The following is a 24,985-nucleotide window of genomic DNA, read 5'->3' as shown; positions in this document are numbered from 1 at the left end:
CGGGAGGAAATAAGTCTTTTATCGACGACGGCAGAAGGCCAGGCATGTAAGTTATCTTGTGCATCAGAGTCAGAGCATTTTTTATGATGACCCCGTGTACAGATAATATTTCGTACTCTTTAAACGTAGTTTTAGTATGATCCGGAAGCTTACCGTCCTTGTAATAGTAATTCACGTAGCCCGGCATAACTGCTCGTATTCCCTGCTTTTGTTTAGTGAACAGTGATTCAATATGGGATTTTGCAGCAAAGCCCCAAACTAGTGAACAGAAATTTAAGTGAGATTGTACAAAACTTTGGAAGATCTGTAAGCGTGCTTTGATTGGTAATTTGCGTTTTATTTTGAACATAATACCTATAAACCGTGACATTTTTGTTTTGACGGCTCGGATGTGGCTGACCCATTTTAGTTTGTCGTCGACGATAACTCCTAAAAACCTGGCCTCCGTTTTGCGTTCTATAGGAGAGTTGTCGATACTTACTTGTAGAGACGATAGATCTACCCGTCTTTTTGAAAATACCATATAGCAAGTCTTCTTCAGATTAAGAGCTAGGCCGTTCGAGTTAACCCATTTTATCAACACGTCAGTGAGGTGGTTTACTTTGGATATAATGTCTTGTACATTTGATCCGGTGATAATAATGTTTGCGTCGTCTGCGTATAATATAAATTTAGCTAGGTTACTGATTCCTGGTAAGTCATTGATATATATGACAAAGAGCAGGGGGCCTAATATGCTCCCTTGTGGAACACCGTATATCATAGATTCTAATGATGAATTGGAGCCGTTTAGGGAAACAAATTGACTGCGACCACTGAGGTATGACTCGAACCATTTCAACGCTATGCCACGAATACCGTAATGCTCAAGTTTCCTGAGTAATGTCGCGTGATCTAGGACGTCAAATGCCTTGCTATAGTCTAAAAGTAATAAAAGTGCTATTTGGTTCTTATTTAGAGAATGCAGAATAGAGCTCTGAGCATTGAGAAGTGCGTGCTCACATGATCTTCCTGGTCGGAATCCGTACTGATTCTCGAATAGAGAGTTATTCTTGTCGAGAAATTCTAAAACGCGTCTGTGCATTAGTACATTATGTTACAGCTAAAAGCAGCGTATTTTGCTCCATTTTGATCACTATATTATTATTAACTCCGATATCCACCAAATTTTTCGGACAGTTGTGAAAGCCCTATTGGAAGGTCTTCGCCAATTTTCAGAATAATCTCATTCAAGGAACTGAAGATATATCTAAATAATACGACAAAAATCAACGAATTTGGTCAAATTTGGTCAAATTACGCGAGTTTTACACTACAGCTAATTTTGCTCCAAAAGCCGCGCACGTCACCATCAAATATGGCACCTTGGCGAAACTTACTGATCTTTCCAAAAAAGGTATGACAAATTTAGTATTGTGAAAATTCTCACAGTCTCTTGAAAACAATGGTACAAAAAATTTTAAAATCCGAGCAAGTTTATTTTTATGGTGCACCCCCTAATATTACACCTTATTTATATTATGCATTATGATTTAATGCATATGTCATACTCATCATTAATATTATAAATCATCAATGCAGATTTGATGATCCACTTGTAGCACGATGCGCTACTGTGCCGCGATGCGTTACTGTGCCGCGATGCGTTACTGTGCCGCGATGCGTTACTGTGCGGCGTTACTGTGCGGCGATGCGTTACTGTGCGGCGATGCGTTACTGTGCGGCGATGCGTTACTGTGCAGCGATGCGTTACTGTGCCACGATACGTTACTGTGCCGTGATGCGTTACTGTGCCGCGATGCGTAACTGTGCCGCGATGCGTTACTGTGCCGAGATGCGTTACTGTGCCTCGCTAGATTGGCGAGATGCGCTACTGTGCCTCGCCGAGCTGCGATGAATTGACATCGTCAATTAAATGATCCACAAATATTTAACAATTCATTTGAGAACCATTCATTTGCTATTTTAGAATTTAATCGATGGCAGAAATAATTTTATCAAAAAAACGAATGAGCACGTTCAACTTACGACAACAAACTTATTATATGCTGTAACATTGAACATGTCTCAGGTTAAGTTAGGAGTAAAATGTCTTACCTGGGGACCCCATGCTATAATGTTTATAAACATAGAGATTCGGTGGAATGACAGCTAGGAGCTGAGCTGTGAGCGCCGCCCAGTAATACTAATAAAATGTCCCGAACTTAAAATTTTATATTGGTTATAAACAGATACACGAACTGACGGCCAGTTTAACTTTAACTTTAAGGCAACCCAGTAAGTGTAGAATGAAACGGTTATCAGTGCGACTCGTACACGAGCATGTATTGTATATTATATACAGGGTGTACCACAGAAAGTGTGACTGTTTTTAGAAATGATACGAACATTATATGTTTATATATATAAACATAATAGCCTTAGGTCCCCGGCCAGGTAACAAAATATTATAATAGTTTGTATCATTTCTAAAAAAAGTCACACTTTCTGTATGTATATTATAAAGGATCAGTTGCTAAAAACTCTTCATCACATTGCGTCAATATGTGTCGAATTTATGCATACCAAGTTTCAATGCAAGTCCCTATCAATTTTTGATTTCTCACAAATTACTATTCTGTTATGGTTTTACTTCAGGAACTTAAGCTTGCTGTAATATAAGTGTAATTAAGGGGTCTCAAGAAAATATGTTTTAGGGGGATCATTTAAAAGACATTGTCCGGGCACAAGTTTTGAAGAAGGTCTTTAAAACGTTTTTGTTAGATTTTGAAAATCTTGGACCTTAGCCATAAATAATGTCAATTTTAGACTACAATATTTAATGTTTAGGAAGGGTGCTTATTATTAACCTTATTTTTATTATTTTATTCAATTCAACTATATTTCTGACAATATTTAGTTAAAAACAACGGTGAAGTTTAAGTTCAAAGAAATGTAAAAAAGTCACACTTTATTAATATTGTTTATGCACGGTACACCCTGTACTGTGTACGTACGTGTACTGTTATTGTGTGAGTGTTGATCTTACTCGTAGTCGTAAACCACGTACTCGGCTGTAACACTTTTACCAGCACAGTTTTATAGCAGTTGTAATTATACAGATGGATCTTTACTAAAAGAACCGTATCGATTGCATTATAAGTAAAATCATTAAGCTACTGGAAATTAGGAGCAGCTGATCTGATTTATTTTACAACATATCCAACCCATAATCGAAAATTTTGTCACGGGTAATGTACGGGGTGCACCTGGCATTTCATTTCAAGGCGGTATGACTATGCCTATCCTACTTCGACTCTTAAGTTAGTAATTAGGCGATGGACTCTGACGAGTTCACTATTAAACGTATTAAAAAATACGATGGCACGCGTTAGTGTCAAACATTTTTATCTTAAAATGGAAAGGGCAGATTGCCCTGGTTTACAGTTTATTTGACAGGAATGCTTCACGCTCTGTCGCAGTCCCAACCAGGACCACAGTACAAGTCGTTGCATTTGCACCTGTTTTTTCGTAGCCAATCTTGTTACAACACCCAATCTACTGTTCACATTTTGTTTCGTGTGAACATGTTAATCAAATCCTCTCTAACTCGATAAATTTTATGAATTCTAAAGTCAAACCTTTTGTCTTTGGAGATTCCCGACGTAGTTTGAACGACGTCATCAGCCCTTGAGTTAGTGACACCATTGAATATTTAAGTACTTAGTAAGCACTATAACAAGTGCTAGGTAACTCCTGCAAGTGTCGCGGACCTGTCTCATTATATTTATCGATTTTAAGCACCTTTTGGTGGGGAAGTAAGCCCTTTTACCGCACCAGCTGCGCCTGAGAGCTCTGTTTCACGATATACCACGCATTTGTCTTTGCGTTCCACCGCCGTAACACCAACGCGGGGACTCTTTTCAGTCCCATTGTTCTTATAAATATATTTCGGAGTTGTTCTGGTGGTACATATTCCTAAATAGGAGCTCGCTTTTTCTAACGTTATTAAATTTGGAAGCTCTGTTTTTCTATTTTTTTAAATCGTAACTTTTGCGATTAGAGTTAGACATAAGCACGGTTTAAAATATTTACCACCTTCGGGGCGATCCGGAGTGAATTTAGCAAGCAACAATTATCAAAATAATTTGCACGGTTAATTGTATAAACGTCTCGATAGCCATGCACAATTTGACTGTTAAAACATCTTATTCTTAATATGATTTTTATCAACGACCTTCAAAAGTGCTAATCAATATTTTTCATGTGGTAAAATATTACCTACTCCCTCTCTCTATGATAAAAATTCCCCGCTAGGAAAGATGCCTGCAAAAGGAGTTCTCCTGATAATTCTAACAACATGTTCTGTTATACTGAACTCATCAGTCCTAACTTCCTTGTACAGAAAACGAAACGTCATCCCTCCCTACATGTTTCTGGTAATGAACCTGGCGATATCGGACCTTTTTCTCGCTCTCCTAGGATGTACTCTTAGAGGACCAGGCCTGGTCGTGTCTAATGAGAATCCTACTTCCACCATCCTAACTGTGTGCAAGGTTACAATGTTTCTGTACCATCCCGTGATAGTGAGTATTAATAACATGGTCCTCCTGCTAACTTTTGACAGATTCCTGGCTATCACCCGCCCTCTGAAGCACAAGATAGTGAGCAGCTGCAGGTTCGTTAAGAGAGCTGTAGTTGTCTCATGGCTCATCAGTTGTCTGATTATCGTCATTAACTTAATCGGAGTTTACCTACAAGCTCCCGAAGTAGACTGGTATGATCCTCACTTTCAGCGGTGTTCCCTCACTACAACCTTCACAGGACAAATAGTTCACATCTTCAACTACTTCTTCTTTCTCGTGGTACCTTCAACCCTCTCGGCCTTCTTCTACGCAAAAATTGTCATAACGGTGCGAAGGAGAAGATCTCTTATAGTATCTAATCCTCACTGTAAGAGTCCGAACAGTTGCTCTCGACCAACTCGAGCCGTTTCTACAAAATCCTTTCTCACCATCTCGATCATCCTGCTCCTCTATTACATTTCATACCTCCCTTCCCTTATCTTACGAGATATACCAGCTGGTATAGATGTCATATGTAGTCGGTATTTCAATTTCAACTCATACGAGTTTCCCTCAGCCGTAACATCAGCAACCTCGATAGCTTTCTACATTTCTACTTTCACTGATCCTATTGTGTACGGTATAAGATCTCCGTATATTTTCACAGGATTAAAGAAAGGTGACCTCTTGAGGAGACTCGCTGAAAAGACCTCTACTGCTGGAGGTATAACGGGCTTGTCGATGTAAGTACCCATGATATGCTCAAATTATCTGTGGTACGAAGATCTCCTCAACCGTTATATATACCAGCTAACAAATCATAAACCTTCAAGCCATTACGTAAAAAGTTGTCAACAGTGGACGGTTTAATTGACAATTAAGTTTTACAACAGACATGATTTATTCGCTTTAATTGAGGTAGCCTGAATAAAGCCAACAGTCTTCGGTTAAATTGGCGTGATGTTAATTACGAAGAAGCTATTTTGGAAGCCAGACAATTATATTTTAGTAGTGTGATACCCACGTTTTCGTTCCGGTTGAAATGTGTAGAGGTTTGGTTTATTTGTGTGAGCAGTAATGGTTTATAACACAACCCTGACAATCAACCATGCTACATGCTATCAAGGCATCTTCCTGGCATCGATCACTGGCTTGGCGATACTTCTTAATCTCTCTGTCATTATAAGTCTACTCTCCAACCTTAAGACCCTACCTCCTTATATGCTATTAGTTTTAAACCTAGCCATTTCTGACCTCTCCTTTGCCATCGTGGGATTCAGCATCCGGGCTCCTGGACTGTATTTTCATAACTTTTACAAGCAAAACAGAGCTTCAGTTTTCTTGTGCAAATCTACAATGTTCTTCTACCTACCAATACTGGTTTGCATCAACAGCACAGTACTGCTGCTGACTTACGACAGGAGATGTGCCATTAGAACGCCTCTTCACCGGGGGCTCCTCAGGTCTAAGAGGCGAGTTTATAAAGCAGCTGCCCTATCCTGGTTCCTCACTCTCATTGTATGGAGCATCTTGATCGCTTCTGTTATGCTAGGAGTTGCAGGGGACCTTTATGATTCTAGGTTTGGGAGGTGTTCGCTAACCTCCACTAACGGCGGGAAAATCCTACATTTCTGTATGTATTTTGTCTTTCTGATGGTGCCATCTATGCTTACTCTCTTCTTTTACGGACAAATAGTTGACACTTTGCTTGGATACAGAAGAGATATCATAACGATACGACCGTTTACCAGACAAAGCAGTCGTGTGTTTGCTAAACAGGAACTGAGGTGTGTTGGATCGAGAATAAAGACAAAGTCCTTCCTCACCATAACAATTATCCTGATATTCTATTACTTAACACTGCTTCCCTCCTTCTTCCTGAGGGACCTGCCCATGATACTTTCACTTAGCCTGGGTTACAAGATCCTTAACCTGCCACCCTCAGTGACCGTTCTAGCCTCGGTAGCATTCTACTTCTCTACCTTGATTGATCCAATCGTGTACGGTCTCAGATCACCACACATCTTTAAGACAGTGAAACAGGTGATGTGGTATATCAACAAGGATGACGTGTCCGAGTTTGAATGTAGAATTACTAGCAATGCTGCAGGCAGCGTGGTTAGGTCAAGGAACAATACGGAAGTTTGTCCAGTGTCCCAAAGTTTTAACAGGAGATCAAACACCTCAGCAGATAGTGGGGGAGTGGTGGTAAGAAAGGGAACTGAATGCTCTGATGTCAGTGCCAGACAGAGCAGGCCGACTAGTTTTCACCTTCAACTACGGGGAAGACAAGATAACAATCATGCGGGAATCATGTTCCAGACATTGCTCCCGGTACTTTCAAGGGTCAGAACAACTCGCATGCGTATTGCTAGATGGAACACTTTTTAGCTTAGGATTTCAAACAATTACAATTTATATGACGTAGTGTTTGGAAGAATCTCACTTTGATTAGAATTGAATTTTCAATCGCTATTACTGATTTAAAGAAACTGATTAAAAATACGTGCATTACATGTAATAACGTCACATTTTAATATTGTTGAATCTTAACATTGTTAAAAATTGAATAACCGTAAAATAGATTTGATATTTGTTAAAAATCGCCGTTTGCTGCAGTGTTTGACCAAATTTTCGAATGTCTATTTGATAAGATAGTTACATACGACTATTTATACCTGCATAGTTAACTGCTTTTTCCGTCAAACGGCACTCCAAGGTATAATTCCGGCTACCGTACAACTTTCCGTAACACATTTGTAATATAAATGATTTAAACCTTCGTACAACACTACAACTTGTCGCATCAAACGGGATCAATAGAAATTTACCCAAGAAAACATTTCAACTATGCGACTCATAAATAATATTCCAATCCGGATTGTACACCGAATATTCTAATTCAGCATTGATCGTCCGCCATGGTTAACAAGGTTTCATTTTTAACAGCAGATTTATGACAAACAGCAGAAGCTCTTTTAAATATTTTGGAACCTCTGGCGGTCCCGTTCTTTGACCTAAACATCTTACAAATTTCTTGCTTGATAAGTTTAAGTTCCTTTTTGTACTTAGTGTTCCTGATGATGTAAAGCATGGGGTTGAAGAGAGAGTTCATGTAGATCGTGAGAAACATCATAATCTCCAGAAAGAGAAAACTCCTGTTCGACCAGCTCTGAAATGATTATTTGACTGATATGGGAGTATAATGGTCTTATTATATGGACGATGAATAAATTTAGATCGGTGAACAGAAAATCTTGCCAAGAAAATTAAATAATCTAACCGTGAAAACATCGAAGAGGTAACCAAATATCGCGAAATAGTAGCAGAAGTAACAACCAATGAAAGCAAAAATGATCAGTAAAGTTGTAATGACTGCTTCTTTTTCTTTGTTCCCAACTTTTCCTCCTTTTGTTTCCCTCTTAATAACGGACCTGTAAGATTTTCGTGTTTCGTTTTCAAATCTAGTGGGGAGGTGAGCTATACTTTTAAAAAAAAATTTCAGAAGTATTAGATTCGGACACATACCTTTTGATGAGAGCAATAACCATGTGTAGAGAACAAAAGATGATTGCTGAGAAGCTAAGGCAGAACGGTACCACGAATAACAGGTAATAGAATTTGATCTCCTGATCCCCGAATACGTCCCTTGTTGACCTGAGACACAATGTGATTCATTTTAAATTCATGACTTACCCGAAATTTTAAATTGATATATGTGATGATGTCTTATAATAACACTAGGGTTAAAGTCCCTACCACTGATTTAGATGTCGGAGGGGACCGGATTGATGACTCTCTCACCCTAAAACTCCCTAGGAGAGGGGTGACAGATGATATGCCGGCTCCTTCACCCGGCACAAAAAATAACATAAAACAACAAAAAAAGGATGGGGATGCATTGGTTTCTTGTAGTGAGGTAGCTCTAGTAGGGACATTTAATGTCCGAACTGCTAGAGAAGGTTACAAGCGCCTTGAACTCGTGACTCAGTTTCTGGAGAGTGGCATGGAGATCCTTGGGATCCAAGAACATAGGATTGTCCACCAGGAGCCGATCAAGATCGAAAAGTTCAAGGAGGGGGTTAGCTTGGTAACTGTTTCAGCATGGAGGAATGGAGCAGGAGCAGCCACTGGTGGAGTGGGCTTTCTGCTGACTAGAAGAGCATACAGCGCAATCAGCCTCATTAAACCCTATGGCTCAAGGGTGCTGACTATCTCTTTCAACGGAAATCCCAGACTCACAACTATAACTGCCTATAGTCCTACTGAGGCAGCACTAGTTGAAGAAGCGGAGGATTTCCATAACACCCTTAGACAGGCTATGAATGATGTGCCAGCGCACCACCTGCTGATCACAGAGGGAGATATGAACGCCCGGCTTGGAAGGGAGAGTGAAGAAGATTCCCGTTGGTACTTTCATACTCGTACCAATCGGAATGGAGAGCTACTGAGAGACACTGCCCTGGAGTGTGATATGGAAATTACCAATATCCGCTTCAGAAAGAAGGTCAACAAGAGGTGGACCTTCTTATCCGATGGGACACTTAACAAAGGTCAGATTGACTATATCCTCATACGGCGGAAGTGGAAAAACTCATTAAAGAACACTGAAGTTTACAACACTTTTCAGTCGTTGGGATCTGATCACAGAGTTGTAGTGTGTAAGATCAAAGTTAGCTTTAGGAAAGGACACAGGCCTCCGAAAAAAGTTAACTATGATTATAGTGCCCTGAAGTCGGATGGTGAGCTTCAAAAAAAGTATGCAATTGAAGTTCGGAATAGATTCTCTGGCCTGGTAGAGGAGGATGATGGGGCCACTGAAAGCTACGGGAAGCTTATGGTTGCTATTGAGGCGGCAAACAAGAGCCTTCTGCCAAAGAAGACTCGACAAAAGCAGATTGACCCCTCAAGTGACCCAAGAGTGGAAAGTGCAAGGAGGGGACTGTTCTTGGCCAAGGACCAATACCATCAGGAGCCTTGTGAGGAGAAGAGAGAGGAAGTCGCCACTAAAAAGGATTTGTTAAAGGCCTGCTACAAAGAGGTAGAGGAGGAGATCCTGAAAGGAAAGATCAGGAAAGTTGAGGATACTGCTGATCGTTGTAAGAACAAAGAAAGTTGGAAGCTTGTCAACGATATTTCAGGGAGGACAAATCCCAGCTGTGGACTCGTGGAAGGGGGCAGCTCAACAGAACGTCTTGAGAACTGGAGGAAGCACTTCTCTGGGTTACTTGGACAGCCACCCACAGTCCCTGACAATAATATTCCGATCAGGAATATACACCCTCCACTGAATATAGAGGATGGCCCGTTCACCATTGAAGAACTACGTCTTGCCAAAAAGCAGATAGTAGAAGGCAAAGCTTATGGTGATGATGGTATCTCACCTGAAGTGATGAAGAGGGTGGACATCGATGACGTCATCCTGAAGTTCTGCAACGATGCATTATGTGATGGTCTCATGCCCGATCAATGGAAGCTCAGTAATATTGTTCCTGTGCCAAAGAAAGGGGACCTCACTAAGACCGACAACTACAGAGGAATATCTCTGACATCGATAGTCAGTAAAACTCTGAACAAAATGTTGCTGAACAGGATGAAGCCAAGTCTTGAGGAAGTTTTAAGGGACAACCAGAATGGCTTTAGACCTGGGCGCTCTACAACATCGCACATCCTTGCTCTACGAAGAATTATGGAGGGTGCTAGAGCCAAAAATCTTAAGGCCACCATGGTTTTCATTGATTTCAAAAAGGCGTTCGATAGTGTGCATAGAGGTTTGCTCATGAAGATATTGAAAGCATATGGCATACCAGAAGCCATAGTGCGGCTCATTGAGGGTATCTATACGAGCACAAAGGCTAAAGTAGTTACAGCCGATGGTATAACAGAAATTTTTGATATCCTGGCTGGAGTACTGCAAGGAGACACTCTTGCCCCGTACTTGTTCATTATCGTGATTGACTATATCATGACAGTGACCATTGACGATGATGACTCGGACTCTGGGTTCACTCTCAGGCCTGCACGGAGTAGAAGGATTGGTGCCGAGAAGATCGCAGACGTTGAGTTTGCAGATGATGTTGCCCTTATCACTGATACCATTGAAGGGGCAAAACTACTCCTGGACAGGCTTGAGAAAGCAGCACTGAGTGTTGGGCTAGCCATGAACGGCACTAAAACTAAGTTCATGACTCTGAACATGACAGAGGAGGCGAGTAGTCTAAATAGCTGTTCTGGAAACCAGCTGGAAAAGGTGACAGACTTTGTTTACCTTGGAGCTTGGATAGCAACAACAGAGAGGGACCTGCGGGTCAGAAAAGCTAAGGCTTGGGCAGCCTGCCACAAGCTAAAGAAGATGTGGAAGTCTGACCTTAGAAGAGGACTTAAGATCCGTCTATTTGTTGCTACTGTGGAGTCAATACTTCTTTATGGTTCTGAAACGTGGACGTTGACAGAGAAATTGAAGAAAAGCATTGATGGCTGCTACACTAGAATGCTAAGGATGGCACTTAATGTGGATTGGAAGCAGCGAAAAACCAACAAAGAAGTCTATGGCAACCTACCAAGAGCAACCATGAAGATCCAAGAGCGCAGGATGCGACTAGCAGGCCATATCCACCGGCACCCAGAACTAGTCGCAAACCGCTTGCTACTCTGGGAACCAACTCATGGGGTGCGGAGTAGGGGGAGACCAGCCATGACCTATGTTGATAGCCTACGAGCTGACACGGGTCTCAACGACACTGGAGAAATGGGCGGACTTATGGCGGATAGAGTTTTATGGAGACAGCGCATCAATACTCGGACGCTGAAGCCGCCTTAAGTCAGTAAGTCAAGTCATATATCAATTTGATATATATATCAATTTGATATATATATCAATTTATCAGTTTTGATGATATATCATCAAAACTCTCCAAATCAATAGTTGAGTATACGTCGTTCAATTTCGAGTAATATTGTAGTTTAGATGAAATAAAAATTCTGAATGGATTACCAGCTACAAAGAGTTGTCTCATAGTAAGTGTATCCTTTGCCGAAAAAGAAAGGGATGGATGACCTCAGACAAGCGATGGCCCACACTACAGCTACTGCTATTTGGGATATTCGGATGGTCATGAACCTCTTGTACTTTATCGGAAATATCAGAGCCAAGTACCTGGGACAGATGGTCGGTTTTCAGTTTACTTGTTGATTATCGGTAGTTGAAAATCCAAATGTATAATGTTTTATTCACTTTATCTGGGCTGTTTATTTCATTATCTGAGTCTTCCATGATACATTTAATATCACTGTCTCAAATTCTCTTAAAATTACACTTCTTTAATGAAGATGTTACCTGTTGACGGTGATGAGGCAAATACTGAAGAGGGATGTGAAAGTACAAGTGTTGATGAAGAATCCAGAGATATTGCACATCACCTGAGAGAACAGGGCTAATTAATTAATTGAGAGATAATTATAGTTACAGGTTCCTCTATACAGACCTGTAATCAATCAGTTTGATGCAGTATTAAGATAATCACTTTTGTAACAACACCTGTTTCACTATCGTATTCCAGAAAAAGCTTAAAAACAAAGTGATAGCATTTATTATTGTACCAGAAGGCATGTTATAAATGTATAAGAACACCACTCACGCCCTGGAAGATCCATCGTCTCTGCTGTGACATGGCAATAGCCGAGAAAGGAATGCCCATACAACCCATGGATATATCGGTAAGGGTGAGACTGCAGGTGAACACTGTTGTTACCGACCTCTCGTGTCGGAGTCTGATCATCAGATATGCCTGAGAAAGTGATTAGTAAGTTGCCTGGTCACGACCGTCTCACAAGTCAATCAGTCCTATATCATATTTATTTCACCTACTAAAGAAGTGATTTGTTATAAATGTTGTGAGTGACCATAAGTGTGGCGCGTGATTTAATGTCTAATTTGGATGAAGCCGAAAAAGTGTATCTACCAATATTCGATATCAACAATATCGGATATTCCTCAGAATTTTAAAAGTCGCTTTGAACTAACCTCTAGACTGTTGAAGAAGAGAACACAAACAGCGAGCATGAAGTAAACTATCGCTAAGATTTTGTCGACTGTTGGATCATAGTAATCACTATCGTATGCCGATGTCTCGTTCATACTCTGCTAAGAAACTACGGGCAACATTAAGAAACACTACAAAATAAACGTTTACGAAATCATGTATTGAGGGGAGACAGTGGTTTAGCTTACAAAACGACTGAAAGTTAAGGTTAGATACAAGGTTTCCCTAATGACTTAAAAAATAATCACCCCTCGACGAGTATATGGTTTTTAAAGTATTATTTTAGTACAAATGTTTTCTTGGCACGATTAGCAGGCAAAAGCTGAAGCTATACCCATGCCTTCAGACGGACAAGATAACTGGAAATCTAGCCGTTCAAAGCAGGTTCAATCATTTTCATGACAGATGGAGATGTGTTGAAATTACTAAACTCTTTTAGTCAGTCTTCACTCATCGTGATAATGAGCTGATAATCTCACTTCAACAGTAGATATATTTACAAGCAGTGGTGTTGAAATATCGATGATTTCTGCTTGTCTTGTTCATATCTACTTGAGTCTTGATACTCGTAGGTAATAAGTAGACGGATGAGAAAACTTCTGGATGGGTTTATGGGTTCTAATTACCGATACTGCAATAATCAGACTGATTTTAGGCTTGCTCATGCTAGATTATTTTATAATTCCTGGGTATTTGAGGAGTAGAATAAAAAGATAATGAAAATAGTTGGATAATTCGTTGGTATAGCAACCGAGGCTTTTTATGATTCTCTTATACTATAATAAAATCATTTTCTAATCAAAAACGATATTTGGTGGTCTAATCAGGTATTGTATCATAAAACCGAGATGCACTAAGGGGTACCGCGACAATTGACCCCCCGACAATTGACCCCCCGACAATTGACCCCCTGTGTAATTACACTGGGGCCAATTGTCGCGAAATCTAGGGTTTAGTACGACAATTGACCCCCGACAATTGACCCCCCGACAATTAACCCCCGACAATTGACCCCCGACAATTGACCCTCTAAGTCTATGTAATTACACTGGGGTCAATTGTCGCGAAATCTAGGGCTTAGTACGACAATTTACCCCCCGACAATTGACCCCCCGACAATTGACCCCCCGACAATTGACCCCCCGACAATTGTAATTAAACTGGGGTAAATTAATCGGGTTAGGGTTAGGGTTAGGGTTAAGGTTAGGGTTAGGGTTAGGGTTAGGGTTAGGGTTAGGGTCAGGGTCAGGGTCAGGGTCAGGGTCAGGGTCAGGGTCAGGGTCAGGGTCAGGGTCAGGGTCAGGGTCAGGGTCAGGGTCAGGGTCAGGGTCAGGGTCAGGGTCAGGGTCAGGGTCAGGGTCAGGGTCAGGGTCAGGGTCAGGGTCAGGGTCAGGGTCAGGGTCAGGGTCAGGGTCAGGGTCAGGGTCAGGGTCAGGGTCAGGGTCAGGGTCAGGGTCAGGGTCAGGGTCAGGGTCAGGGTCAGGGTCAGGGTCAGGGTCAGGGTCAGGGTCAGGGTCAGGGTCAGGGTCAGGGTCAGGGTCAGGGTCAGGGTCAGGGTCAGGGTCAGGGTCAGGGTCAGGGTCAGGGTCAGGGTCAGGGTCAGGGTCAGGGTCAGGGTCAGGGTCAGGGTCAGGGTCAGGGTCAGGGTCAGGGTCAGGGTCAGGGTCAGGGTCAGGGTCAGGGTCAGGGTCAGGGTCAGGGTCAGGGTCAGGGTCAGGGTCAGGGTCAGGGTCAGGGTCAGGGTCAGGGTCAGGGTCAGGGTCAGGGTCAGGGTCAGGGTCAGGGTCAGGGTCAGGGTCAGGGTCAGGGTCAGGGTCAGGGTCAGGGTCAGGGTCAGGGTCAGGGTCAGGGTCAGGGTCAGGGTCAGGGTCAGGGTCAGGGTCAGGGTCAGGGTCAGGGTCAGGGTCAGGGTCAGGGTCAGGGTCAGGGTCAGGGTCAGGGTCAGGGTCAGGGTCAGGGTCAGGGTCAGGGTCAGGGTCAGGGTCAGGGTCAGGGTCAGGGTCAGGGTCAGGGTCAGGGTCAGGGTCAGGGTCAGGGTCAGGGTCAGGGTCAGGGTCAGGGTCAGGGTCAGGGTCAGGGTCAGGGTCAGGGTCAGGGTCAGGGTCAGGGTCAGGGTCAGGGTCAGGGTCAGGGTCAGGGTCAGGGTCAGGGTCAGGGTCAGGGTCAGGGTCAGGGTCAGGGTCAGGGTCAGGGTCAGGGTCAGGGTCAGGGTCAGGGTCAGGGTCAGGGTCAGGGTCAGGGTCAGGGTCAGGGTCAGGGTCAGGGTCAGGGTCAGGGTCAGGGTCAGGGTCAGGGTCAGGGTCAGGGTCAGGGTCAGGGTCAGGGTCAGGGTCAGGGTCAGGGTCAGGGTCAGGGTCAGGGTCAGGGTCAGGGTCAGGGTCAGGGTCAGGGTCAGGGTCAGGGTCAGGGTCAGGGTCAGGGTCAGGGTCAGGGTCAGGGTCAGGGTCAGGGTCAGGGTCAGGGTCAGGGTCAGGGTCAGGGTCAGGGTCAGGGTCAGGGTCAGGGTCAGGGTCAGGGTCAGGGTCAGGGTCAGGGTCAGGGTCAGGGTCAGGGTCAGGGTCAGGGTCAGGGTCAGGGTCAGGGTCAGGGTCAGGGTCAGGGTCAGGGTCAGGGTCAGGGTCAGGGTCAGGGTCAGGGTCAGGGTCAGGGTCAGGGTCAGGGTCAGGGTCAGGGTCAGGGTCAGGGTCAGGGTCAGGGTCAGGGTCAGGGTCAGGGTCAGGGTCAGGGTCAGGGTCAGGGTCAGGGTCAGGGTCAGGGTCAGGGTCAGGGTCAGGGTCAGGGTCAGGGTCAGGGTCAGGGTCAGGGTCAGGGTCAGGGTCAGGGTCAGGGTCAGGGTCAGGGTCAGGGTCAGGGTCAGGGTCAGGGTCAGGGTCAGGGTCAGGGTCAGGGTCAGGGTCAGGGTCAGGGTCAGGGTCAGGGTCAGGGTCAGGGTCAGGGTCAGGGTCAGGGTCAGGGTCAGGGTCAGGGTCAGGGTCAGGGTCAGGGTCAGGGTCAGGGTCAGGGTCAGGGTCAGGGTCAGGGTCAGGGTCAGGGTCAGGGTCAGGGTCAGGGTCAGGGTCAGGGTCAGGGTCAGGGTCAGGGTCAGGGTCAGGGTCAGGGTCAGGGTCAGGGTCAGGGTCAGGGTCAGGGTCAGGGTCAGGGTCAGGGTCAGGGTTAATTGTATTAAATTATATTTTCGGGGGGTCAATTGTCGGGGGTCAATTGTCGGGGGGTCAATTGTCGGGGGGTCAATTGTCGGGGGGTCAATTGTCGGGGGTCAATTGTCGGGGGGTTAATTGTCGGGGGGTCAATTGTCGGGGGGTCAATTGTCGGGGGGTCAATTGTCGGGGGGTCAATTGTCGCCCACCCGCACTAAGGACCTATGCATATGCAATCATTATAAGGGATATGTATCGAAGCAAAAAATGACAGAAGCTATGAGTATGATATCAGATTAGTAGAAAATTCATACATCGCTTCACATCTAATTCTAGATACTAAATTACTAGTCAAATGAATTCAAGATAATCATATAGACTTACTTATAACAACGTTTTATCTCAACAAAAAATCAGAAGTTGCGAGAAATTCTCCACAAGAAACAATTGCAATTAAAGAAATAGAAAAGTTTATTTTCGCCTTCCAATTTTCAGCAAATTACATGGTTATGATTCCATGTACTACTACAAATTAACAGGTAATCTAATATTTACTGCCAAGTGCGGGAGATAAATTTGGGTTACGTTCTTGAGTGTCGACTGATGACTATATAAAGAGTTGTTGTATATTATGTACTCTTAGGTGCCGTATTTATGTATTTATTAGTGCGGTATTATATGAGATGCTAGATTAATTAAGGAGTCAATATATGTGGATACTGGTGGGGAGTTGATGCATATTTTATAGACACGTGACATCTATATTAACCAATCAGCATCCACTATTAACCAATCAGCATCCACTATTAACCAGTCAGCATCCACTATTAACCAGTCAGCATCCACTATTAACCAGTCAGCATCCACTATTAACCAGTCAGCATCCACTATTAACCAGTCAGCATCCAATATTAACCAGTCAGCATCCACTATTAACCAGTCAGCATCCACTATTAACCAGTCAGCATCCACTATTAACCAGTCAGCATCCACTATTAACCAGTCAGCATCCACTATTAACCAGTCAGCATCCACTATTGACCAGTCAGCATCCACTATTAACCAGTCAGCATCCACTATTAACCAGTCAGCATCCACTATTAACCAGTCAGCATCCACTATTAACCAGTCAGCATCCACTATTAACCAGTCAGCATCCACTATTAACCAGTCAGCATCCACTATTAACCAGTCAGCATGCACTATTAACCAGTCAGCATCCACTATTAACCAGTCAGCATGCACTATTAACCAGTCACTAGTCAGCATCCACTATTAACCAGTCAGCATCCACTATTAACCAGTCAGCATCCACTATTAACCAGTCAGCATCCACTATTAACCAGTCAGCATCCACTATTAACCAGTCAGCATCCACTATTAACCAGTCAGCATCCACTATTAACCAGTCAGCATCCACTATTAACCAGTCAGCATCCACTATTAACCAGTCAGCATCCACTATTAACCAGTCAGCATCCACTATTAACCAGTCAGCATCCACTATTAACCAGTCAGCATCCACTATTAACCAGTCAGCATCCACTATTAACCAGTCAGCATCCACTATTGACCAGTCAGCATCCACTATTAACCAGTCAGCATCCACTATTAACCAGTCAGCATCCACTATTAACCAGTCAGCATCCACTATTAACCAGTCAGCATCCACTATTAACCAGTCAGCATCCACTATTAACCAGTCAGCATCCACTATTGACCAGTCAGCATCCACTATTAACCAGTCAGCATCCACTATTAACCAGTCAGCATCCACTATTAACCAGTCAGCATCCACTATTGATCAATCGAACCCCAGAATAACTGTCATGTGTCAACTAATCTACCAGAATTCGCATCTTTAGGTCATGTTCTGTGTCATCGTGTATGTTCTATACATGTAAGTGAATAATTTTAACACATATACAACTATATCTACAGGAATTACGCAAAAAATATCCGAACAAAAGATTTAATTACAAAACAATGTTATTATAGTAAAAATTACGAAATTTTCGATTAAAACTTGTGATTGAGTAGCAAATTCAATGGAAGGTTAATCGTAAATCCTCCATTCATAGTTCATACAACAAATGATACTTTTGAGACGTCACAGAATTAATAAATAATGTTTGCATCAAAATCACTATGCATATAGAGTTCTCAAGAACTCTGTAATGCTAGTAATAAACTTTAAATGCATGCTATAATCGACAATTTGTAATGCTTTTCCAACACCACGTGACACTTTCGTTCTGTGATTGCTTTTAAGATAAGATGTTAGTGCAGATTCATCGGTTATTTGATGAGTATTGAGAGTTTACACCTTATATTAAACGTGTAGATCATTAGATCCAAGATCATTTCTTCTTAAAAGAAATAACTTTACTAGTCCGGTTCGTGCAGTGTCCACTAAATATTATATAAAATATATTATAATAAATGCTTTATAATACAGGAACCGTGAGGAGCTGGTCAGATATTGTGATCTGCAAACATTATGTCTTTAAAAAGGGTTCCTGCACGTGCGGAGACTATGAGTGCCATGTGAGAGAATTTAATTTAACCTTGATTATATTTAGCAACTAAAACTGACCAGAGTTATTATTGATCGATTTTAATATTTATCTATCGACAATTAATTGGAGGTTTATGAAAACGGTAAACATACTAATAATATATGTAACAGTTGCTATGTTATCATCAAGGATTCAAAATATTTATCGAATAACAAAATAAACTTTCCATCCATATCACAACTGACAACTATGATTAAGTTAAAAATTTGCCTTTGGCTAGCCTGCCTTTTTTGAGGCGGTACAACTTCTAAACAGTCCGTTTAAAGCAACAAGATATTAAATATGCGGCCAGTTGTAATGTTCAAAAACAAAGTGGCCTCCGAAAACTGTAGGCTAGACATAATATGACAACACCAAATATATTAGTTAATGTGAGTCAGCGGATATTATAATCGTGTCTAGAATATGCAGTAGTTCCTTTGTCCTATTACTATCGTACAAACAGTGCGTTTCAGTTATGAACTTGAAGATTAATATACAAATTTAATGAATCCTTTCTTCTAAAGAGTATATCTTTAACAATTGTTTATGCAATTAAGTTTATTGAACTAGTCGGATCGACGGATCCGCTAATTCTCGGGTGCAGCATGGAACGTTAGGTAAATGTCAAATACGTCCAGGGCAAGAGTTATTCTATCAGATAACTATCAAGTATCATCTAACTCATACTTTATCTAAGATTTGGTCGGAATAACATATCCCAAATTCAGATTTGAGACCTCGAATGCTGAACAAAATAGGGGTCTTTACTTGAACTATCAACCAGTGACTATTTGTGGGTTGCAAAGGAAGAGAGTGACTCGCTTGTGTCTCTTCAAGAGGCACAGACCAAATCACCTAGGACTGTGAGTTTAGCTAATAATATAATATGAAAGGCTTCCGCCAGTCCATGATTGCTGTGTGTCCCGATTAATGAAAAGAGGAAGTGGCATATGGCGTCGATTATGATTACCAATTTAGTTACAATATGAGTATAATTGACAGATGTTGGTAAAGTGGCAGGTATGTGTTGAGTGTGCGCTTCACTGCATAGTCAATCTTATTAGACCATCAAGACACCTTGGTAAAAGTTGATTGTCCCTTGTCCTCGGGGCCAAGGCTAATATCTGTACGTGGGATTGCTTTAGTTCTGCTTTGAAAGGTCGTAGCGGTAGAGACGTATCTCAGGGTTCAAAGGGATCTTTATGTACAACTGGAAAATATATATGCTATATGCTATATAATATATATGCTATTATATGCAGAAAGACGTATTCGTGAGTGAATATCAAAGATTCTATTGGTTCTGTCGAAAAGATTTTCGATGACACTTTTTCGACGAAAACATTCTCAATTTTAATGCTGACGAATGATCACGTGAACGTTCTTGGCCATCTCATAAATTACCAACTGTCATAAACATACCCTTCTTAACACTATAAATATGTGAGGTTTTGTACAATAGGAACCATTTTATAATCTAGTCACTAGTTCTAAAATAATTTCCGTGAAAGCTGGACAGTAAACAGCTCCAGAAACAGAAATTGCTAGCTAAAAATAAAATCACGCGATTCAATTAAATTCGATTGTAGATATAACCTCATTATTTAACAATGGCCTGGCGGGTGAGGTAAGAAGCACTTGAAAAGTGTGCGGAGCACCATTATACTTATAGTGTGACCACTTACCAGAAACATGACAGCCCTCTCACTGTGCAGTGCCCGCTTAGTATAGTGCTGTGTCCTAGCTATAGTAGTGAGATTGATAGTCATTACCGAGAGTTGCTACCATTTCCCACACATTAACAGGCATTAGCAGGTTCCCAATCAGTGACGGATTATTGATTAACCTTGGGAATATCTAATTGTGACGAGGTCAGAAAAATAATGTTAAACATATTGCAACTTTGTGAAGTTATGAGACCTTTCATGTCATATCTCATTCAATTTTGAATAAACTTGAATGTTGTGGAACACTTTTATTCAACGCAGAAAAGCAATATCATTAAGTTATTCAAAAAGAATAAGCCTCTCATCTTCTCATGATCAGTTGATAGAACATTTTCAGAAGCACCGCGTAAGCCTCACCAGATTTAAAAACATTCCTCACCGAGAGGTCATTACCGTTTAAAGTTATGGATCTGGCGCCTACCTCAACAACTGGCATACCTCAACAACTGGCACTTATAACTAGTACGAGAAAGAAATAGCAGTAAATTAGGACTGTGAATAAAATGACTAAAAATAAAATCATGCGATTCAATTAAATTCGATCGCAGATAGCTGATAGAACATCATTATTTAACAATGGCCCGGCGGGTGGGGTAAGAAGCACTTTAAAAGCGTGTGGAGCACCATTAGTGTAACCACTTACCAGAAACGTGACAGCCCTCTCACTGTGCAGTGCCCGCTATAATAGTAGTGATATTGATGGTCTCTGTTAAGGCAGTACAGCTCACTGTGTTGATTAAATGGACGACAAGTGAGCTGCCTTCATCAAATCAGCGCAAGTGCTCATCCTGGCATGGGGTTGGGTGAAAACCTTGATCACCTAATGGCTAATTCGTACGTCTTACTTCGGAGGAGCTACGTAACCACTAACCATGGATCAATTCTGGCGATTTTCATCAAATCTAGGACAGACGTGGAAATTTGCAATTATCGAGATCATGAAACGTACTCTGTACAATCTACAAAGATCCGCAGGGCGCAGAGGCTGATGAATATATACAGCTTGTGGGTTTGAAGGAATCAAAGATAAACAATAGATGATAGATAATACGGTAATATTTCAGACTCCCGAAGCTAATAATAATAATATGATGCAATTGGGCATTTTAAGGGCATAAAGGATCCACATACGCAGCCATTTATTCACAAGGACGATAGATATTTCATAGGATAGCAAATTCAAATGTTCAGATAAGGCTATGAATCACAGCCCTTAAAAGTAAGTCTGTGAGGCCGGTAGGTCCTTCGCAACTAACGGACCGTCTAAGAAAATTTCCCAACTTGCCGTGTCTGGACTAAACTCCGGTCTGCACAATAAATTATCACCCGGTTCTCTTTTAGCATTTTAGTTTATTTTATTGTGAAATTTGATCTGGACCTAGAGGAGTAGATATACAGACTTTCGTATTGATGGTTGGAGATATCAATACCAAATATAAAACATTAACAACTGAATGACAATTAAATATCTACTCGACTGAACAGTTAACTGGACTATAAGTGTTAAATATCTAAAATCAAAAAAATCAAAATGACGTTTTTAGCAACTATGTCACGTAATAAAATAATCAACTGTAGATGACAAAATAAATTAATTGTTAGTTGGAATTGTAGAAGATTTTCTTATCTTGATATTATGGGCAACATAATATCCAGTGTATAGTTTTTAAAACTAGTTATAGTGCTAGCATTAGCAGTGATGAGAGCCTTCAATCCAGTATGAGTATAGGTTCAACAAACAGTCTGTACTCTGAAGCACGATTGAACCCAAAAAGAACATTAATTAGTGATAAGTGTACTGTAATTAGTAATTACAGTAACAATTCATGGTGTTGATTCGGCCTACCGACAGTTGAGCCCATTTCCCACACATTAACAGGACATTAGCAGGTTCTGTGACGTGATCTGATTCGTCATGTCAGATTAACCTTAGGAATATCTAATTTTCATGAGGTCAGAAAAATAATGTTAAACATATTGCAACTTTATGAAGTTATGAGACCGTTCATGTCATATCTCATTCAATTTTGAATAAACTTGAATGTTGCGGAACACTTTTATTCAACACAGAAAAGCAATATCATTAAGTTATTCAATAAATGATAAGCCTCTCACATTCTCATAATCAGTTAACTGGACATTTTCAGAAGCACTGCGTGAGCCTCACCAGATTTAAAAACATTCCTTACTGAGAGTGAGAGGTCATTACCGTTTAAAGTTATTTATAATTTTTAAATGAAAACTAAATTTTAAAATTATGTTTTCCATTACCATGTGGATTTGCAGGGGCCTACCTTAACAACTGGCCTACCTCAACAACTAACACTAGCTAGTACGAGAAAGAAATAGCAGTAAATCAGGACTATGAATAAAAATAAAATTTGTTTATTTTCGAAGGCACCTTTGCTTACTAGAAGACTCTCGTCGCATATAAGCGCCACTGGATGATATGTTGGTTACTAGGGTTCCAGCGAGAGTTCAGAGTACCCTAAATACACCTTGCTGGATTCCTTTACCAAATAAGATAATAGCTAGTTAGGGAAAACTTGGCAATAAACGACTTGCTGGAGGTTAATAATTTCACGAGGCTCCCATTAGCCAAAAAATAATACAGATTGAATACTAAGTGCCCGTTTTTGTTCTGATTTTTGTTGCTTTGATTTCATTTTGGGGGCTGGTTGTACTTTTGTTCTTGTTGAATTCAAAATTGCACTGTAATCGCCGATTTTGTGCTGTGCCTAGCACAATATACAGGGTGGGCCAAAAGTCAGTACCCATACGTTGGCCTTAATAGCTCCGCCGTGTTTTATATTTGAGAGCTGTTGCTTTGCAGATGGCATACTGTACTTACTGGTTCAAGGATTCCGTCGTCAAAATTTTAAAATTCGAATATTTTAGACCACGCCCATTCAATATTAAAACACCTATATTGTTTTCTCTGAACATGCTGAACGCCTAATTTTTTCAGAGACGGTAGATTATCAAATGTTGCATATGATCTGAAAACATGAGGCAAAACGGATTAGAAATGACGAAGTTATCAAACATTTTCTGTATCTCGTTAACTATATTGACTGGGTGATTATGTGACACCGTGACACGACACCTTAATTGGGCACCCTTAACAATTCCCATAATGTTTAACGGGGTAGTTAACGGGGGCACCTTGTCACGTGATTAGGTAAACCAATCACCTGATCACACGTAATGAATAAACTCGTTATGCTTCATATCTCGGTCATCTGAGAAGCTACAGTTCTAATTCTTTCAGGACAAACGTAATTCGAATGGCCAAACACAATTCAATAACATTTAGCTTGATCCGACTATCCAAACTATCAAATAAATGTGAAAATGAACCTCCATTTGAAAAAAATGAACGCGGATATTTTTCGAGTTGACAAATTCCTCGAACCAGTGGTGGTAATAAGTCATACCAGAAAGAAGTATTTAAATTGGGCACTCAGTGACTGAGCTATAAAGGCCAACGTATGGGTACTGACTTTTGGCCCACCCTGTATCAAAAAATTGCTACACCTTTTCAATAAAAAACACGTGAACCTGACTTTTGAACGTGTAGGTGTCCTAATTTGGTTGATTTAATTTGAAACAGTAGCCTTAAAAATATTTTACAGTAGCATTTGAAGACTTAATCAAATAGACGAACCAATATGCTTGGATTAAATAGTAATATCGAGATTTTATAAACGTACCCGATTGAATCGGGTGCGTTTATAAAATCTACTGTTTCAGGCTTGTAGCACAAGTAACACGATTGACTTTCGGCCATCCCTAGTTCTTCAGAAGCAAGTTCAATGTTGGAGATTGTGTAACCCTGGCAACCCCACAAAATCATAACAACCGAGCTCAGGAGGTTGTCCTGACAGCACTACAGCGCATGACTTCGTACTTTCCAATTAATTGAACAAGAGGTGATCGTATCTAAAACATTAAGCGGCAATTCATAACGATAACCCACCACGTGACAATAAAGTGACATGATGCAGATGACTTGATGATGATCACTCTTGTCTGGTCTTATAACAAATAACACCGTGCATTGTGCAATCAGTACTGAGCGCAGTCTTATATACGTAGCTGTAATATTAACTAATGCCATTATTAAAAGAGTCGTTACAAAAGACTTAATAATACTCTTTTAAGGCTTTTGATTTTTGAAGCTATCCACTGAAACGGCCAGGTCCCAAAATAAAAGGTTTCCCCAGACTCTCACTAATCAAAGTGCAGTAGAGAGAGGTAGATAAAGTGCCCGTGTTTTTAGGATCACGAGATAGCTACCTCCCTCTGGTTATTATAAATTTCATATCAAACACGTGTAGACTGTAGAGACCTGTTCTCTCTGGTTAATTTAGGATGTCCCCCAGCAATGATCATAGCAAACATGTTTTTCATTTGTTAATCTTCTGAGAAGTCCTATGTGAGTTAACCCATTAATAACCGTGGTGAGTCACAGCGGTGAAGTGATTGTAACTAGGGAGGCGTAGTGCACGTGCTTCCCCAATCAAACGCCATGATGGAACTAGCTAGAACAACGTATATTTAGTGAGTTAGGAGCACGCATTGGTTGAAATCTCAGGGCTTCAAATCAACATACATGATTATTTGATACCTTAATAACAAAGACTTTAAAAAAATAAGAAATATTCGAATTGAGACTCGAAAGATGTGACCTATATAGTAAATAGACAGACCTTTCTCACGCGTGAGCGATTGTGGCTGAACGATCTAAAACTTTCCTCCTTTAGTCTGGGCAAATACTAAGACGCCTGGGGGTCCTTTCCGAAATGAAACTTAAGTTCTTACTTAGTTTAAGTAATCGCCAAGTAAAATCATGTTTGTCCTTACCGAAACACTACTTAAGTAAAGTGCAGCGTTTCCGAAACTTTTACTTAAAGTGTTTACGAAACGCGTCAAAGTTACAAATTTACACGTGCAAGTAACAAATGCGCGCCT

At 41.4% G+C, this 24,985-nt stretch overlaps 1 protein-coding gene across 1 annotated transcript; it reads right to left on the bottom strand.

The window, feature by feature from the left end:
* Positions 1 to 11,534: 11,534 nt before the first annotated feature.
* On the bottom strand, positions 11,535 to 12,681 carry LOC134826750 (beta-2 adrenergic receptor-like). Its single transcript, XM_063839244.1, has 4 exons — positions 12,568 to 12,681; positions 12,182 to 12,331; positions 11,881 to 11,963; positions 11,535 to 11,700 (listed from the first exon to the last, which is right to left on the bottom strand). Exons 1-4 carry the CDS (start codon positions 12,679 to 12,681, stop codon positions 11,535 to 11,537), a joined length of 513 nt encoding a protein of 170 aa, XP_063695314.1.
* Between the last annotated feature and the right edge of the window lie 12,304 nt (positions 12,682 to 24,985).

The sequence above is a fragment of the Bolinopsis microptera genome, chromosome 2, assembly GCF_026151205.1.
Source record: "Bolinopsis microptera isolate Bmic1 chromosome 2, MBARI_Bmic_1.0, whole genome shotgun sequence".
Taxonomy (NCBI): domain Eukaryota; kingdom Metazoa; phylum Ctenophora; class Tentaculata; order Lobata; family Bolinopsidae; genus Bolinopsis; species Bolinopsis microptera.
Note: the sequence above shows the minus strand (reverse complement) of the source record. Positions and strands in the feature narration are given on the sequence as shown.

Bases quoted from the DNA above. Each gene is read 5' to 3' on its own strand.
- LOC134826750 (XM_063839244.1), bottom strand. From the start codon at position 12,681: ATGAACGAGACATCGGCATACGATAGTGATTACTATGATCCAACAGTC. The intron at 11,964-12,181 runs GTGAGTGGTGTT...CTGTTCTCTCAG, and splicing joins GACGATGGATCTTCCAGGGC to GTGATGTGCAATATCTCTGG. The intron at 11,701-11,880 runs GTAACATCTTCA...CATCTGTCCCAG, and splicing joins TGCCTCATCACCGTCAACAG to GTACTTGGCTCTGATATTTC.